Raw genomic sequence first — 18,390 nt, forward strand, 5'->3', positions numbered from 1 at the left:
GAAATTCAACCAGGCCACGAAAAACTTAAAAAACCTTCTCATCACCCAGAAAAACGAAACATTCAAAGACTACTTGACACACCTATCCGCGTCATCATGTACAGACTTCTCTTTATGGAAGGCTACAAAAACTTTTAAAAGGCCCCAAATGCACAACGGCCCAATCAGATGCTCCACCGGCTGGACCAGAAGTGACCAGGCAAAGGCTGATACGTTTGCAGAACACTTATCGAACGTATTCCAACCTAACTCACCGTCAGCAAACAAAAAACTCGAGAAGGAACTTCATGCCATCCTAAATAGTCCACTGCCCTTGATGCGCCCCACGAAACACTTCTCTCCTTCAGAAGTTACAAGAGAAATAAAAAATCTTTCCAACGGTAAGGCGCCAGGTTACGATCTAATCACAGCTGAAATTTTGAAGAACCTGGAAAGAAAGGCGCTAAACTTTCTAACTATATTATTCAATAGAATACTAGGACTCGCCACCTATCCTAACCAATGGAAATATTCAGAAATTATCATGATCCACAAACCTGGTAAACCGGCTGATCTGACAACTTCCTACAGACCTATAAGCCTGCTGTCTACCATCTCTAAACTATTCGAGAAACTACTGCTCATCAGAATAAACAAACTCATAGCATCAAGAGGCCTTATACCAGAGCACCAATTCGGCTTCAGGCAACGCCACTCAACAATTGAACAAGTCCATAGGGTAGTACACAAAATAAGGGAAAGCTTAGAAAAGAAAAATGTGTGCTCCGCTGTCTTCCTGGACGTGAGCCAGGCCTTTGACAAGGTGTGGCACGTTGGGCTCCTTTACAAACTAAAGAAAAACCTTCCCGAATTCTATGTCCTATTAAAATCATACTTAGACAACCGGTTCTTCCGCGTAAAAGTAGGCGAAACTCTATCTAACTTCTCCGAAATCAAAGCAGGTGTGCCACAGGGATCGGTATTAGGGCCAATAATGTACACTTTGTACACAGCTGACATCCCTGTGAGCAACAACATCATGGTCACCACATATGCGGATGATACAGCTCTGCTAGTATCTGACAGCGATGCGGATAGAGCAAGCCACACTCTGCAAAACGGACTCAAAAAGCTTGAATGTTGGCTCAACGCCTGGAGAATAAAAATTAACGAAGCCAAGTCGTCTCACACAACGTTTACCCTAAAAAGAACAGCGAGTCCCCAAATTACTCTAAATGGTAAACTCATTCCCCAAAGGGAGCACTCTAAGTTTCTAGAGATACATCTGGACCGCAGACTCACATGGAATAAACACATTAAAACAAAAAGAACTGAGCTAAACCTCAAGCTGAAAAATATGTCCTGGCTGATGGGAACAAGATCGGCCTTATCCCGGGAAAACAAACTCCTGATATACAAGATTGTCCTGAAACCCGTATGGACCTATGGCCTACAGCTCTGGGGCTCTGCGAGTAACTCCAACCTGGAAATTCTACAGAGATTCCAATCAAAGACCCTCAGACTTATCTGTCAAGCTCCGTGGTACATAAGAAACGACGTCATTCACACTGACTTGAAAGTTCAAACCATTCGTGAAGAAATAACCAGATTTTCGCAAAGGTATCAGCATCGTCTGAATACTCATCCAAACCAGTTAGCCAGAGACCTATTAAACAACGAGGACATCCCTAGGCGACTCAAACGAGCCCACCCTCTAGACTTGAGCGAGCGATTTCAGTAAGATAGTGATAGTTTTAATATTGTACATATAATAGCTTAATGCAGCGAATATCAGATATTTTCTAATGTGAAAATATTTGACACCTGTGCACTGTCTTTTTACCAAATTTACTGAATGTCCGCCTCGACAGATTGTAAATAAAAATAAAAGTTAAAAAAAAAAAAATTACAATTAATTTTAAGCTTTTACTCAGCAGTAGGTATTATGCAGATGAAATAAAAGAAAATTAAAAAAATATATAGAAATTTGCAAGCAAATCTGCGGTTATTGCATTTCATTATTATAGAGGATAGATAATGAAATTGAGCAAAAAATTAGACTTGATTTTGAAAAGTAGGACAATGTCAACATATGAAATAAAAACTTATTGTCAAATGTACAAAATATATAACACCACGCTCAAAGATCACTTAATGCAAAAATTTTTGTGTAGTACAACACGCGCAGTTAAAAACTAGATGAACGCCAAGAGAAAACCGCTTAACCTTGACAAACTGGCGACATTCTTTTCTTTCACAAAACAAAATATGTAGCGATTCACATGTCTACATGTAGGCAGTGTTGTTATATTACCCATTTTTATACATAGTGATCGCAATATCACTTTCTGGAAATGCGTAAATGCTTCATTCACAATTGCTCCATCGGTGTGTTTTCTCTAACTAAAGTTGAATTATAAAATTTTAAATTATATTACACTTTAATAACATTTAAAAACTGTCGAGAGCATTATAGGAAAAAGGTAAACAAGTTAGGACAATAAACATGGAAAAAATTTAGGATATGTATACAAAATTCCGTTTTTTAATTTAACATAGCAACTTATTCAGATATCTTGTTCCGGTAAGTTTATGTTCGTTGGACTAGGGAAATAGGGATTTGAACATTTGTGAATTTTGAAGTATTCGGCACCTAATTCCTAAAAATATTTTACAAGAACATACAAATTCAATTTCATGATGTTTTTTTAACTCACTTGGTACATCTTACGAGTCAGCAATGAACTTTTAAACTCATCAGATGTGGCAAAATGCCGTGCTCCGTACCACGAAGCCAAAGTTGGACTATTCATCACAGTCACATTCACTGTGGACTTGAAAGGTCTCACAGAGGTTAATTCTGTAAGTAATCTCTCTCTCAAACCTGGTAAATTAGCCAATCCTCCAACAACCACGACATTCGACGCTAGTTTTAACTGATTGTCTGCATCGAATAAGGAAAGAACGTAGGCTGAGATATAAAACAAATCAAATTGTAAAAAAGAAAATAAAAGGTTCTCTGAATACTTACCAATAACTTCGGAAAGACCAGCCTCTTGGCTTCCCAACATATAGGGCTTAAAAAGTAGCTCAGGAGCTCTAAACATTTCTACTCCAATATGGAGCTGATGTGCTTCGCCTGGTTGCGATGATTCGCCTAAATCTGAAGGTTCGTGCACACGAAGGATTTCGTCGAATTCCATCAACTTTTCATTTTCTCCTTCACTATCCGAATCTCCGCCTAAAATCAAAATAAACATACCAAAACTTAATTGTTCTAAATTATCATTATAACTTGATAATTTCACTTTTTTTGTTTAGATTTGGGTTGTCAAATCCCAAAATGAAAATGGTGATTTCCAAAAACTGCTCAATTTTTTTGATTTTCAAAAACACTACGTAAAAATCCATTGTAAAATGAACTCACCGTCTTTACTAATCGTCTTGTAAATGTCCCAATCCTCATCTCTTATTCCAAAATCATCATTTCCTTTCTCTTTCCTAGCCAATTGAGAAATAATTCGCATGCGTTCCTGTCCGGCAGCTGTCCGTCTCTTAGCCATATCTTGCTTCCTTTGTTTCCTTACCATTTTCTTGGTCAAAATTTCTTGTCTCTGAAGAAGTACAATAAATACATTCAAGTTTGTTTTCTCGAAGTTCTACCGTTTTCCGAATATTTTGCAAAAACATTGCCAATTCCTTATCACTTTCAAAAGACAATTTACTATGTTTTGATTGTTTTGGAGCAGGTTCCTCAACATCCTCCATATTAGCTGCTGCAAGTATTTTCTGCTTTGTCTTTTCAATTTTAGTGTTCAATTGCAAAATGTTTTTCTCCAATTCCGATACACTCTTTATTTGGAACTCCGTCAAAGTCTTTTCGACCTGTAGCAGGAAAAAGAGATATCTTAAGGGGGCTCGACATAAGATTGAAAATTCTACCGTTTGCTGATCGGTTGCCAATTCTATTGCATCTTTAATGTCTAACAACTGAGCCATTTTTTCCTTATCTTCTTCCAATCTTTCTTCCCGTTTCCTGGCGTTAATTTCTATCAGTCTTCGAGCTAACTCTTTCTTTCTTTCCTTTTGTTGTTCCACTTAAAAATAAAATAAATTGAAACGAAGGTTCTATCAAATGTCTGAGTGGCCCAAAAAACGCAGAATTTATTATATCGTGCAATATGACACTTTAAATCCTGTTTATTTTAGGCGCACTGTAGAATTTTTCTTTACATATTTACATGTTGCAGCAGAACTGATTGTGCTAACAGTGAAAGGTAACTGAATTTTCTTCACATTGCCTTCGTAAAACTCAGGGCAAGCCCATTTTCTCAATTCTTCCCTATAATCAACAGCTACATGACAAAGAGTGTGCAGAAGTTCTTCTGCCCTACTAATAGTTATTGCATTTGTATGCACTGGATATTTTAACTGAAGCAATCTGTGTAAAAAAGTTATTATTTGGCATCCACCTAAAAGGGATAGTTTGTGTTTAAAATTGGAAAATAAAAATTGAACATTAAGTTACTATTTTATTGTCCAGTTGATGAGATATATTGTCAGTTGTGATGGTCAAAACATGTTTCCAAGAAAATATTGCATTTAAATAAATAAACAAAATCGGAGATATGCTGGGCATTTTAAAAAAGAAAGATCGAAAAAAAAGTATAAGTAAAAGAAATAATTTTAGGAAATAGGCAGGTCTCCAAATACTACCAATGACTTATTATAAATTAAGTGCTATAAAAGTTCTCTTAAAACATGAAAAATATGCATTTAAAGGAAGTAAAAATAGGACTATGCAGAATAAAATTTTCGATTATCTAATTATTTTTATATTTCAGGTTATTGTTTATTTTTAACTTACCTGTATTAAGTCGTCGAGCGTGCTCAAATATTGTCTTATCATTTAAAACTGGAATAATATGGCAACTCTGGTATCCAAGACTTACCAATAAAGCATTCTTAGATTTTTGTTTAATATCTTGAGGATGATAATATTGGTAGCTAAATAGAGCATCAATACCATAACAGATACTTGGAACATTGTAACATTCAAATAATAATTCTGACATCACTAAAAAAATTAATTAAAAGGACTATTTGATGAGGTTTGCAAAGGTGTTACAGGACAAAATTATGTTTAACCAAATATTTCAAATTTGCATTTAACTCTAATATGTATAATGATGATAAGTGTTTCAACTAAAGCTAAAATTTTCATGAAGGCATTTCTTATTTTAAATAAAACATTTTACGGACACATAATATTTTGTTTAAAAAATTTATTTTTTCACTTACTTGAATATCAAAATAATTTTTTCTCAAAAATATAAATTTCTAACTTGTTTATTTTTCCTTGTATGCTCACAATATCTAGATCTTATTTGCTTCTCTGTGGAGATTTTCAATTACTTTTGAGATTCTAACCAAATTTTCTTAATACCAAACACTATATTTAAATTATATTTACTTACATTGTCGAGACATATTAGGATTAAGTACTGGTTCAGTACATAATATGGGATGTTTAACACAGTTTTCTGTGTTAATTCCCAAATGAGTAAACATATAATCAAACAAATGCTCCTGTGCTTCAAAATGAGTGACTACATTTTTATCAAATTGAGTCTTCAATTGAAACCGTAGAGCTTCAATATTAACAATATCATTGCCTACTTGCAATTGAGGAGTTTGGATAGTTTCCATTGAGTCTTTTTTTGACCTTTCTCTTCGTGGTTTTGCTATTAAGTTGCGGAATTGTAGAAGAGGCTGACTGTCTGTCGCCCAGCCAACTTTGCATGTATAAGAGCCTAGAGTTATTAAATACAAGGTATACTGTGGTGTCGTAAGCGGCAAAAAAGTAATTCTTTAAATTCAAATGAAAGACACTTACCATTATCTATTACTATTGGAACAGAGTTATTTCGAAGTGAGGCTGTATAAGGATGCACTATATCAGGAACTGTCTTTACATCGATAAACTGAACTATTTCCATGATTTATACAGAAATATAATGCCGTTAACCACCAATTAAATAATTTTAATTAATTTTGAAATTTTCTCTATTGATAATATTAAAATGGAGGTTAAATGGTAAATGTTTTGCTCTACATCAAAACCATTAAAGTGATAGAGTAATTCTTAAAATTAAGTTGCAAGATTGAGAATATTGTCTTTCATTTAGCATATTTCGGAAAATCGTTAGGAGTTATTTTATAAAAAATCAATTTATGCAGTTATTGTTAATTTTAGGATTCTCATTTAAATTCTGTTGTGAATTAAATACTGTATTTATTACGTCACAACACTCGTGTCCAAACAGCACACCTTCATTCAACGGACATCGCATTTTAGACCAAATATCGTTCGAATGCTTATGGATTGTATATATAGGTATGCACTTATTCATGGACATTATAGATATCATACTGTTTATGACAATCTCATTATAACAAGATCAGCCACAGAGAGTGTCTCGTATTCTTAAAAGCGTCCCTCCTTTGCTCCTTTGGCAAGTCGACAATTTCCTTTATGTGGCGTTGGCTGGCGGTACCGTATCATCAGCTCATCACAAGTCATTCCTCGTTTTGCCATTAATACAAAATTTTATAAATTTACACTATCATAACGATTAATGGCGCACGCATTTTTTTATAATCGAATTAGTTTGAAGTAATTTTCGGCGTCCCGCTTCGCATCTTCTTTTAGTCGCGTCGCGAACTCACCTCGATCCGGGATCTCTATCTTTAAATTTAGAAACCGCGCGCGCCAACAAACCTTCTTTTTCGGAAACCTCTATATTATAAGTTCATATAATTGAATGAATTTATGTGTTTGTCCATTGAAAACTGATTGTGCCATTGCCCAGGAACTCCAATTATATGGAAATGATACTACGAATTGGATCTCTTTTTATGCTTTGTTGTAAGTGATGATGTGATCGAATGTGGCAAATTGATATGATTTAATGATACTGGTTGCTTCACCAAAAGAAATACAGAAATTCTCATTAAGTTTAATTTTCCGAATCTGACGTGTAGATCTCTGAATACCTAAGCTCAGTTACGATTAATAAAAAGAAAAAGATTAATTAAGTTCCCGAAAGAGAAATTCAGATTTTAAGGTGCCCTTTGGAACCGTTTCATTGTGGATCATCTACGAGTAAATATAAAAATTTTGTAAAAATCATCGATGCAATAAGGCGAAGCTATGTTAAATCCGTAAATTTCGAAATTAAACAAAGTTTTAATATAAAATTATGTCCTAGTCACCCTATTAAATATTTACCTGTCCAGCCTGCAAACCTCACGTATATTTTTAGGTTTCTAAAATTTTGAGAGTTCATTCTTCCAGATGATACACTGACAATGTAATATAATGGTTAGTAATACTCACATCGGTCATTCCTCGAAATATCAAAAAATATTTCAGTCAATCTCGCATATGTATAGTGCCTAATAAATATTTAAAACTTCTGGTTATCTATGTAGCCAGGCAGTTTAAAATTAGCCCACAAATCGAAAACTTTGGATGAAATTAAACTATAAAAACAACCATTCGCGTCCTCTTGAGATGATATATTGGACAGAGAGATTCGAAGACTCGACCACTTGATCTTTTGTTTGAATAAAAGCAATTTAAATTGTTGGGAAACTCTGGAAAATTGCTTTAAACTGTTTATTTACAATTTAAGTTTTAATGACCGTTTGAGTAACAAAAAATTGAGAGAAAAGATAAATTTGAGAAAAGTATAGACTGTTTACAATAAGACAGTTTAGTGAAGTTTTTTACCACATCTACAAAGTTTTTCAGGAATAATTATGATAACAAATAATATAAATAAATTTTACAAAAATTAGGAAACAATTCGAATAACATGGGATTAAAAAAATTCAACTATTTCGGAATTATGTTGCTACATATTACCAAAATCATTTCCTTTACTTTTTTTCTATATTTGTTAGAATTATGGTATGAACCTAGGTTTTCATTTCAAAACAAACCACCCAAAATATTTCTGATTGAGGGGAAAATTTTAAATAATAAAAAAGCCCTTTATTTAAATATTTAGAGGGAAATTTAATTTGATATTAAAGAGAATTGTTTCAGTCATCCCCTCATCCCGTACTACTATTACTTTGATGTTTCAAATGGCACCCTAAATCATTCAAAGTGGCATTCAATTTGCTATATAATTTTACGAAGAAAACTAAATTTAGGTAATGGAATCGGGAATTATAACCGCAATTATAGTGCAAATAGCTTATTGAGATTAAATTAGTAATTTTATTAAGTGCTTAAAATGTGAATTATATTAATATGGTAAAAATAGGATCTGTTTTGACATTGGCGCAATGAACAATTTCCGAAAAAATTGATTGGCAGAAGAGGTGCATTAGAATAACCACCACGATCTCCAGATCTCTGTCCACTAGACTTTTTCCTATGAGGTTATTTAAGAAGTAAAGTGTTTAGAACTCCACTTGAAAGTATTCAAGAATTTAAAAATAGAATTTTCCTGGAATGTAAAAATATTACTGAACAAACTTTAGTCAATGTTCGCGAAGAATTTGAAAAGAGACCTTATTATTTCCTCATTAATAACGGTTCACTATTTCATCTGGATAAGTTATTTATACTAGTACGCATTTTTCCTTCTCACCCCCAATTCCATAAACCAATTTTACTTTTCTTAGTACAGTCACAGAAAATTGAATTCCACTTGTAATGATGTTCCACTTGATGAAGCGTGCCATTTAAAATATTAAAGTGAGAGTAACTGGTTCTGAAGGGGCGTCTGAAAAAATTCTCTCTAGTATCAAATTAAACTTCTCCTTAGGTAACTAAATAGACGTTTTTGTAGTATTTTAATTTTTTTTACCAATCGAGAGATATTTTGGGTGATTCCTTTTAAAATGAACATGCTGTATATGAAGCAGTGGTGTATCACACTAGAGGAACTTTTTGGAAAATTATGAATTTCCGAAAAAAAGAGGAATTTACAAAAAAGCTGTTTTTTGAAATTTATATCTTAAAAACAAACTACTCTACTGAGATTTGCTTTGAAAAAACGATGTATTTGCAATATCACTGGTTAATTGAAAATTGTTCTGCAATATTGTGCGAAATTTTTAAGATCCAGTGGCGTTACGTGAAATTGCCTATAACGTTTTATTAATTTGTAAACTTTTAGTCTGTAAAAAATTCATTTTTCTGAATTTTAATAGGTTCTCATAAACATATTCACCAACTTTTACGTGGGTTTGCCCGTTGAAAATACCTTACTTTTTTCTACATAAGATATTTTTGAACTTAAATGCATAAACTTGGGAAATTATATCAGAGGACAAATAATGATTAATAATGAAAAGAATGTAGTACAACATTTTTAGTTTCGGAGATATAAGTTTATTTCAAACAAAAATAAAATCGCTTTAAAGTTCTTCATTTAAGAAATTATGCGCTCTATTCTTTAATTCTAATCTACAAAATAAAGTTGAATACGAACACAATTGAAACTAGAGAACTGCTAGCCAATCGAACACAGCTACTAAACATATCGCCCTGACTTTTTAGTTTTTGTAAACCAAAAATTGGCCTGATAAAATTTTATGTGTGGATCTGTACTGAACATCGCGGAAATAACTTCGAACAGTTATTATGATAAATTAAATGCATTTTCAAATTTATGAAATATCAGATTCTTTTATTTTTATTTGAAATAAATTGATATGTCCGAAACTAATATACTTATAAACTTGTAAACAACTTGTAAACAAACGAAAATCGGATAACAACATTTGAGGTTTTTTACATTTATTTTTCATGTACAACACACTCCTGTAGTTTGACATGATCCTCCCGACTCACCCTGTACATTAAGAATTACTCTGTATTTCTATATTACAGAATTTTATGCAATACAGTAAACTCCAAAACACTACTAACTGAAACTGAAGTTTACAGGAAACTAAATTTTGGTTGGTTTGTTGCTCAAAATGCATTTACTTACACTCGTGCGGTTTTATTCATTGAAGTCACTATACTTTATACTTGTATTCCTTAAGAGTTTTACTATGCAACCCTGTGCCGTCATTGATCATCGACATTTTGTTTGTTTTTTCTTTTTTATTAAGTAGGTTATTTTTATTACAAAAAACTGAAGAAAGGAAGGACTAGTCTTTATGTGAAATAACATACATGCTGGAAATTTTATTACTCAAAACATGCATTATCCTACGTCAATGAACACTGACCCCATTGATATGACGATGCGTTCCTCTATATTTTTTGCTAGCTTCATAGGAGTCAGTAGCGTGTCGGATGATCGACAATATTTCAAATATTAGTCAATGCGTGTAATAGAATTATTTGTATAGTAAGAGATTTTATAGGATATAGTACATCTGATATATCCAGGTGATTTTAAAAATTATAGTAGAAAGACGACAATTTCAAATCAAAATTGAATGAGTTCTCTATTATTTTTTTTATACATGTCTTGAGTTGAAACAGGAATTTCAATTCATTCAAAATCAATAATACTTGAAGGTTGCTTTTCTTCTTGAAGTGTTTAAAGTTTTGGAGTTTTGAATCTTTGAAAATACATCAAATATTGACCTGTAATTTGAACTTTATAAATTTATTTTGTATCTATATTTTCTCCCATTCTAGCAAAACCAGTCAAGTTCCATTTTTCAATTTACGACCAATTTTTATATTTAAAAACATTCCTAAGGCCCGCTCTAATCTCTTTTAATCCCAGAACTCATCGTTAACTTTAAATTACTCACTTCGCTCCATTACACATTCGTTATATTATAAACCGTGTGGAAGTTCTGTGGATACGCAGTGTTGAAACTTAATAGTAAACAATTCTAGATCTAACTAAAAATACTGTAAACATTTTCACGCGGATGGTAAATAAATAAATATTTAGGCAAATTGATAAATACCTAGCAATTTGGTTTTAATCGATATTGGGATTCGGTGTGGCTGACTAATTAAGATTGTTGGATAGTAGTTGATGTTAGTAATTAAAGCCAGATGAGAGACAAGAGAAAATGGAGCTGGTGAGAATTGACTGAAATGTGAATTTTGCAATCAATATATCGTCAAGATTCTTTATTAATTTTTTTAAGAATTCCGATGAACATCTGTCTCATAAAAAATAATCATCAAAATTTATAGAAAAAAAAAGATTAATTTCTGCCTTTTGAGTGTTGTGCGCCTGGAAAATCAAGGGTAACTCAGATTAATGTGAGCTACCCATACGGGTTGTTCTAATGCTCAAACTTTCTCCATAGTTTAATGTGGTATAGATTATCATAGTTGCTACATATCACTGACTGCCGAATTCCAAATTAGTGCAGTCATAAGTTTAGATTAGTACCAGAGAGTATTAAAAAACAACCAGGTTATCTCATACTTTGTCATAAGTATGAATGTTTTTTGTTGACTTCTGAAAGAAATTAACAGTTCATGGGTTTTTTAGCAAATTTTCAATTAGAACCAAGTTTAACGTAAATTATGATGACTTACATCGAATGTTCTAAGTTATGAACACAGACAGGCATAAATCTTGTAATTTTTGTCAAGTTAATCATATGAACCCTTTGAAACAATAATTTCAATATTTCCAGGTACCCTGTAAATTTAATATAGAAAAGTGTAAATTACATATCGATTCAATCAAATTAATCTGAATTAATCGGATTTTAATGGTCTTTTTGTGAGCCTTTTAGTAGTAGTAGAGTAACACTAAATTAATCGTGTATTCCAAAATAAATTTTTACACTCTATTAAACATCACATTAAGAGGTTTCCAAAAGCCTTATATTAATCTAAAGTGATCTGGAAAAGACGGGTCAAAACCTTGGAAAAATTAATTTTCAATGTTTCTGGTTATAATAAAGTGAACACTTACGCTAGTACTGTTTTGATCGTGGAGAGGAACATAATATCTTCTATATTTCCCTGAGAATTTTATGAAAGCTAGTGATGTTTCATATGAGTGGTGATTTTTGATAAATTATTAATTACTCCTAAATGGCAGAGATATAATTTTCAAAAAAAATTGTTTTAGCTATTTCACCTACGCCATTGTTGTCTTGTTGACTGAAAAAAAAAGTTTCTTTTCATATAAGCCAATGGCGAATCACACGGTTAGTAATTTAGCGAATGTTATGAGACACATTCTATTGCGAATACGCCTTGCCCCGATGACCATTTTGCCAAAAAAAAAAGAACCTGCCTGCTGAAGAACTCTTCAGTCCAACTATTCTCTGCTAAACTTAAGGACAAATGTTAAAGAAAATCATAAAAATACGCCAAAGATGAAATCCCTTGTTATTGAAATAACCATGGTTCTTCCCCACCTTTAGGGGATTAACGGGCGAGGCTACCGCACCAATGAAGCAGTCCCTTTTCTCGGAGTAAAGCACGGTTCCTCCCCATTGATTAGGTCATTAACGAAGTGAGCTAATTAAGAAATTCTTCTTAATTTAGCATTGAGGGAAGCTGAAATTCTCTCACCCTGTGACGTTTCATGCTAGGAGCCTTATTACCAAATTTTAGTTTAATTAGTCAACAGGGTGAGGTGTAATTTGGAATAAAACAAAGATGCAACTGGGCTATAAAACCTCTACGATTCGGACGAAAAAGAACAGTTCTCAGTTGCCCTTCGAGCCTACTACTTTCCGCGGAGAACTTAATTAAATTTCCTGAGAATATCCACTCTTGGAAAACTTACATTTTAAGTTCACTCCTGCATAAGGCAGGAGAAAAGGAAAGTAGGAAAGTATTCACTAAAAGTTATTATCAGGGGTCTCTTGTACTTGAGTAAATTTTCATGTAATTTCCTATCTAAACTAAAAGGAATGAAGTGTAAACCCAGTGAACAGTTTGAGTAGTGAACCTAGAAGGGCAGAGAAAGAATTTGTCCCCAAAAAACTGAGTACTTGAACGTTAAAGAGGAAGCTAAGTGAGGGACATAAGTATTGCTCAGTGATATCTGCTTTTGCTGGAACCTCTGTGCCATTTCTGCTCCCGACTGAATGGTGCAACGATTAGCCCCTCAACAGATGGTGACCGTAAAGCGCTCCTGTTGAGTTCTAGATGTGTGAGTACGACACTCAAAAAAAAAGAAAGACAATCCAGGTTGGTCAGCAGCCTAAGTTTAAACAATTTTAGGAATTATCTTCCTATGTAGTGAGTCTTAAGCTTTAAACAGTTGCAGAGAATTCTGTTTTTTCTCCTTTTGTTTTGTTGTGTTTTTTTTTTTTTTTAATTTGCTAGGTTAAGCTTTAAAAGTACTAGTTAAGGACTTTTTAGAAAACTTAGATAGTACCCCTCGATAAACAACAATTTATAAAGAGCAAATTTTTCTTCCGTTAATAAAATGATTAGCTTGCTCATCAAATTGTTTTAATAGATAACGAGAATTCGCTAAAAGCCAAGCAGGTCTGTACCGGACTCTCCAGAAGTGGCGATTCTGAATCTGAGAGTGCTGTAGTGGAGTGTGTAGGAACTGCTGGTGTCCCAGTAACGAGAATGGCCGGGACGGTTTCAGTGTCGCTTACCTCAATAATTTCTAACAGAATGCCGTATTGACCAAAAAATGAAGGTTTAGAATTGTATAATTATCTAAAAAACGGATTTATCTATGTCATTGAGGTTTTCCGCTATAAATACTACAATCTCAGGAACTGGAGCAAATATAATAAAATTACCGATGATTTTAGCTTGAAAACGTGTTTTTTAAAAACAACATGAGTTTATTTCAATATTGTGTACGTAGAAACTCTATATCGAACGTGGGGGGATCTTTTAACCAAATATCAAAATTAACAAATATTGCTTTTGAAGAAACATGCCTGAATGTAAAATTTTATAATTATTTTGAAACATGAATAATTTTGAATGGAATGTTTCGTGAATAAAAAAATTGGGGTTGTACGTTCTGCTTATACAATTTGTAATATTGTTTACTTCATTTAGTCATATATTTTTGCAATTTTTGTATTTTTATTTGGCCTTGATATATTTTATTAATTTCTGTTGTATTTTCTGATAATTGCATTCCTTAAATACGTAATTTAACACACTGAATATGCTAATGTCGCACATCATGCATTGACCTATACTATTGTTTTTTTTATCGATTGTAAGTACCATAGTTGTCGATGTTTCTGCTTGTAATAAGAGAAATATCTGCAGCAGCATACATCAAGAAGGTGATAATTCATCCTTAATATAAATTAAAATTAATATATTAATATATCTACGTGAGTGGCGTATCGCCCGAGTTTAAGTTTTGGAGAAAACACAAATCACTTGTCAAGAAAAATTCATTCTTTATGAGAGAAAGCGATTTTAAAGTTCCCATAATTTGTATTTCCTTGTTAACACAACTTATTTCATTTATGACTACGCCACTGTAGTTTTGTTTATTGGAAACAGTTTTGTCAATAGTTCTTCAGAATGTAATGCATGTCAGTGGCATATCACGCGGGTGACATTTTTGCAAATGCTAGTAGGTACTCCTAGCAGGACATTGACTTTATTTCTAATATACATTACTATTTTTAATTGTTATTATGACTAAAAATTAATTTAGCCATCCAAATAAAATAGAGTTTATTAAAAAGGCTATAGCTCCTTACAAGTTTTCTAAGAAATTGATAGGACTCTGTGGCGTATCACACGAGTGAAAATGTTATAAACATCACGAAATGATTCTACGAAAACTAGAGGTTACGAAAAAACTACCTTTTGGAGCTTTTATAACTTGTAAATGCATTCACCTAGACTAAAGAACTCTTTTACAATTAAAATACCATAGTTGCTTATATAATTTATGAGAATTTCATATAAGCTAGTTGTGTACCACCTAAGTGGAAGTTTTATCAAATATTACGGCAACACATTTAGAACCTCTAAAAATTTACTTTAAGTATATTTTAATCACGTTCAGAAGATTCCAAGACCCTTATGTTACTCTAAACTAACTTAAAGTGAAAGCTCAGCATTTTTTTCATAGAAGAATCACTTTTTAATGCTTCCGCTTGTAATATGACAAACAATGTATTTAAACAGTTCCTTTATTTGCTTCAAAGAAACTCTGCAGAAGGAAGTACATATACATACGTTAAACATTTTCACATCAGATAGGGAAGTTTGCCATCTATACAGTTAGTTAATCTTTTCCAGAACAGTTTACATTGTTTAAACAGGAGCTGCAAAGAGATAAGGATGTGTTTGGTTAATTTATTAGTTATTCTATAAAAATATTGTTTAGACAGTTTCAATTTGTTTGTCTTGAATAAATATTTAAACAATAAGTAAAATATAAAACCTTAGATCGTAGAACGTTCTCCAATTATGAGAGAATAGGCAATTTTTGTTTCAGAAGACTTAGGAGACTTGCTGAGTGCAGTGAAGCACTCAAACTTGGCTCATTTAAATTAATCCCATCTTAATACATAAAGGGTCTCTACAAAATTTTACCTCTGATTTCTGAGGCGACAACTTGAGAATTTAACCCAATTTACTACCTTAATCCAAAAGTGGACCGATTTCAAAGTACAAGACGTGAAACTGACGATTAAAAAAAGGAAAAAAAACTTGGTTTGTAATTCAATTTATTATCACAACAAAATGTCGTATCGGGTGGTTTTTAAAGGCGAAAAATCCGACTTCGTTAGCAATTTCGCACATTGTAAAGGACGCTATCAGCGCTAGGTGAACTCTTTAAAGGGGCATAACTTTTTTATCACCCAGTATAAAATTTGTTTATGACGAAATTTGTGTTTTCCTATATGTTTTATAAAAAAAAAGGTATTGTGGTAAAAGTTTCCTACGGGCATTCCTTCTTGACATATTTGAAATTAAAAGTTTGCTCTAAGTTTTGAAAAGCCACTTTAAAGTACATATTTATTCGTAAAGTACAACAAAAAAAAATAAAAAAATTGTATAGTCAAATAAAAATATGAAGGTTAAAAAAATGATAAGAATTAAAGATGAATCGAATGTTTTGTTTTTTTTCGTTTCAACTTTACCAATGAATATGTACTTTATAGTTATTTTTCAAGACATGCAGCGAATTTTAAACCAAAAATATCTCAAGAAGGAATGTTCGTAGGGACTTGTACCAAGATACCAATTTTTTTTTTTAATAAAACATGTAAGAAAACCCATATTTAGTTATAAATAAAATTTATATTGGGTGATAAAAAAGTTATGCCCATTTAAGGAATTCATTTAGTGCTGATGACGCATTCTACAATATGAATCGAAAGCGTAAACGGGTTCGGATTTCTCGCCGCTAAAAACCCACCGATGCGTTATTTTGTTCAAAGAGTACTATCAAAAAAATTTTCCGCAACTTTTCCATCTTCACTTTAACGCCCTGTGTTTTCGAAACTGTTCAACTTTGGCTAAGTAAATTCGGTTAAATCGCCATGTTTTAGCCTCAAATATCTGTGGTATGATTTTGTACAGACACCTACAACTAGTATTATTTTTAAAAGTCTTAAATTATATCATAGTAATCGCATACTGCGAAATTTGTAGGTCTGTTTAAAGTATGTTTTACCTTTAATCGTCATCGTGTGAAACCTATACCTAATATCAGAAAATCAAAGCTTAACAACAACAGGGACGAGACATTATATATATATATATATATACCAATCTACAAAGAAAGGGTTTTAAAACACGAGTGGGAGTGTACTACAGCGATTCACGTGGCCTTTATATCAGGACAGCAGAGACTCACCACTAATCGATTTTACCATCTGACCACTGATGTCTGAAAACTGAAATGTTCCGCAACCTATGAAACTAACATTCGTTTAGCATTAAGGGCGCAGTTTGTGTAACAATTTTTCTAATTTTTAGCTTTTACAACTTCAATTTCATGAAGATTCGTAAATATGTAACCTGAAAAACCACCGTCTACGACTTTATAGAAGCTTAAACATGTGCATTAAGCGCCCGCAGTAGAAGCAAACAATTTTATCACTGAATGATGAAGTGAACACAATAAAGTGAATTTAGTTATTCACTTCTCGTTGTTTCTGAGACCTTAATATCTAGCTAGTGGGTAAGGTGGTACTTCGGTACTCGCGTATACCGGTGGTACCACACCCTTCAGGCCGGCCATATAACTGACGTCAGATGGAAAGTACTCGATTCAGCTTGAAGGCATTTTTACGCTCATTAAAGTCCGGTTTTTAAAGGATCCTCAAGACACAGTTTAAATAGATATATGGAACAATGGCACTATTTTAGTTTTTTATATTGTTTTCTAAAAATTCGGTTTGTTAATTTTAAAAATGTTTTTTACGCACATGCGCTTATTTGACTATTTATTTCTACTGGCCCGTTTGATTCGCGTGATTTGCCGAATGCCCGCTTTCAATTGGTCTATTCGAGACTCGCCAAATCCTGCATGCGTTGATAGGGTTATAAAGAAAAATCTCCCATATTGGACATATGATGAATCTTTATAGTACTAAAATACAGGTGAATGTAAACCCTGTATTATATATATTTTTTTTAACATAATTTGGATCAACTTTCCCATTCCTTATAATCCCTGACCCGAATAAAAATTTAACACTAAAAATCAAAATAATCAACCATATATTGAAGAATGAATGACGGACAATTTAGTATTGTCCCACGGCTACTATTCTTTAGTTTCCCAAATAACTTTTTTTTAATGTGTCGTATTGTACTGCTAACTAGATGATGTGAGTTAGGAGCGGCCCAATGTCAGAGGTGCGGTCTTCTGTAAATTTAAATCTGCACTATAAATTATGACACAAACAAGCCTGGTAAGTGGCTAAATGTCTACTAACCCACTTTTTTACCATGCGATTCGTGTGCGATATGGTTTTTCCCATTAACCATGTTTGATGGAGCAAATGAGCGTGACCGCATGGGATATGTCGCCTTATTCATTCATGTAGCATACAAATTCAGATTTAGATATTGTCTCATATTGTGTGGGGAATGTGTCGCATTTCTCACATTATATAGAACATTCATTTTTTTATCACCTTTTTTGTGACCTCTTATATTATACCATCTATGTGTTTCCTGACAAAAACACTAATAATAGTAGAAAGACACTAGCATTTAAAACGAATAAGTAAAATTTGAAGACAATGAGGTAATAGAAGTCTTTAATTCGTGAATTTCTTTTTCCTGTGTACATTAATGCCCTTGAGGCACTATGGAATAAAACTGATGATATTAAAGAAAATAGAGAAAAGAGTGCCAGATTTCACAGTAAAACCCAACTACAATCGCTTCACATATTTTAGATTTCATTTGCCGCATTTGTTACATTAATTACACCGAAATTCATGGGTACATAAAGTCTATTCAATTATAAATAA

The 18,390-nt window shown here is 32.8% G+C and overlaps 2 protein-coding genes across 3 annotated transcripts in view; one reads left to right on the forward strand and one right to left on the reverse strand.

Moving 5' to 3' along the window:
- Positions 1-2,506: 2,506 nt before the first annotated feature.
- LOC136339597 (actin-related protein 5-like) lies at positions 2,507-6,704 on the reverse strand. 2 transcript variants are annotated; one of them, XM_066282979.1, is made up of 10 exons: positions 5,876-6,093; positions 5,457-5,792; positions 4,847-5,056; positions 4,221-4,451; positions 3,922-4,076; positions 3,643-3,864; positions 3,407-3,593; positions 3,011-3,220; positions 2,697-2,950; positions 2,507-2,639 (listed from the first exon to the last, which is right to left on the reverse strand). In XM_066282979.1, exons 1-10 carry the CDS (start codon positions 5,976-5,978, stop codon positions 2,547-2,549), a joined length of 2,001 nt encoding a protein of 666 aa, XP_066139076.1. In that variant the 5' UTR covers positions 5,979-6,093; the 3' UTR covers positions 2,507-2,546. The 2 variants fall into 2 exon arrangements, with proteins under 2 accessions (XP_066139076.1, XP_066139075.1); XM_066282978.1 differs by having other exon boundaries at positions 3,643-4,076; positions 5,876-6,704.
- A 6-nt stretch (positions 6,705-6,710) lies between these two features.
- Positions 6,711-18,390, forward strand: part of LOC136339594 (xaa-Pro aminopeptidase ApepP-like) — a 66,040-nt gene continuing 54,360 nt past the window's right edge. Inside the window, exon 1 of the mRNA XM_066282975.1 lies at positions 6,711-6,907. Within this exon, the coding sequence (XP_066139072.1) occupies positions 6,865-6,907 (43 nt within the window). The 5' untranslated portion in view covers positions 6,711-6,864. The remainder of the gene's footprint in view (positions 6,908-18,390) is intronic.

The sequence above is a fragment of the Euwallacea fornicatus genome, chromosome 6 (assembly GCF_040115645.1).
Source record: "Euwallacea fornicatus isolate EFF26 chromosome 6, ASM4011564v1, whole genome shotgun sequence".
Lineage (NCBI taxonomy): Eukaryota > Metazoa > Arthropoda > Insecta > Coleoptera > Curculionidae > Euwallacea > Euwallacea fornicatus.

Excerpts from the sequence above, each read along its gene's own strand:
- LOC136339597 (XM_066282978.1), bottom strand. The coding sequence starts at position 5,978 with ATGGAAATAGTTCAGTTTATCGATGTAAAGACAGTTCCTGATATAGTG. Across the intron at positions 5,793-5,875 it reads TCCAATAGTAATAGATAATG|GCTCTTATACATGCAAAGTT; the intron begins GTAAGTGTCTTT and ends TAATAACTCTAG. Across the intron at positions 5,057-5,456 it reads TCCTAATATGTCTCGACAAT|TGATGTCAGAATTATTATTT; the intron begins GTAAGTAAATAT and ends TAATTTTTTTAG.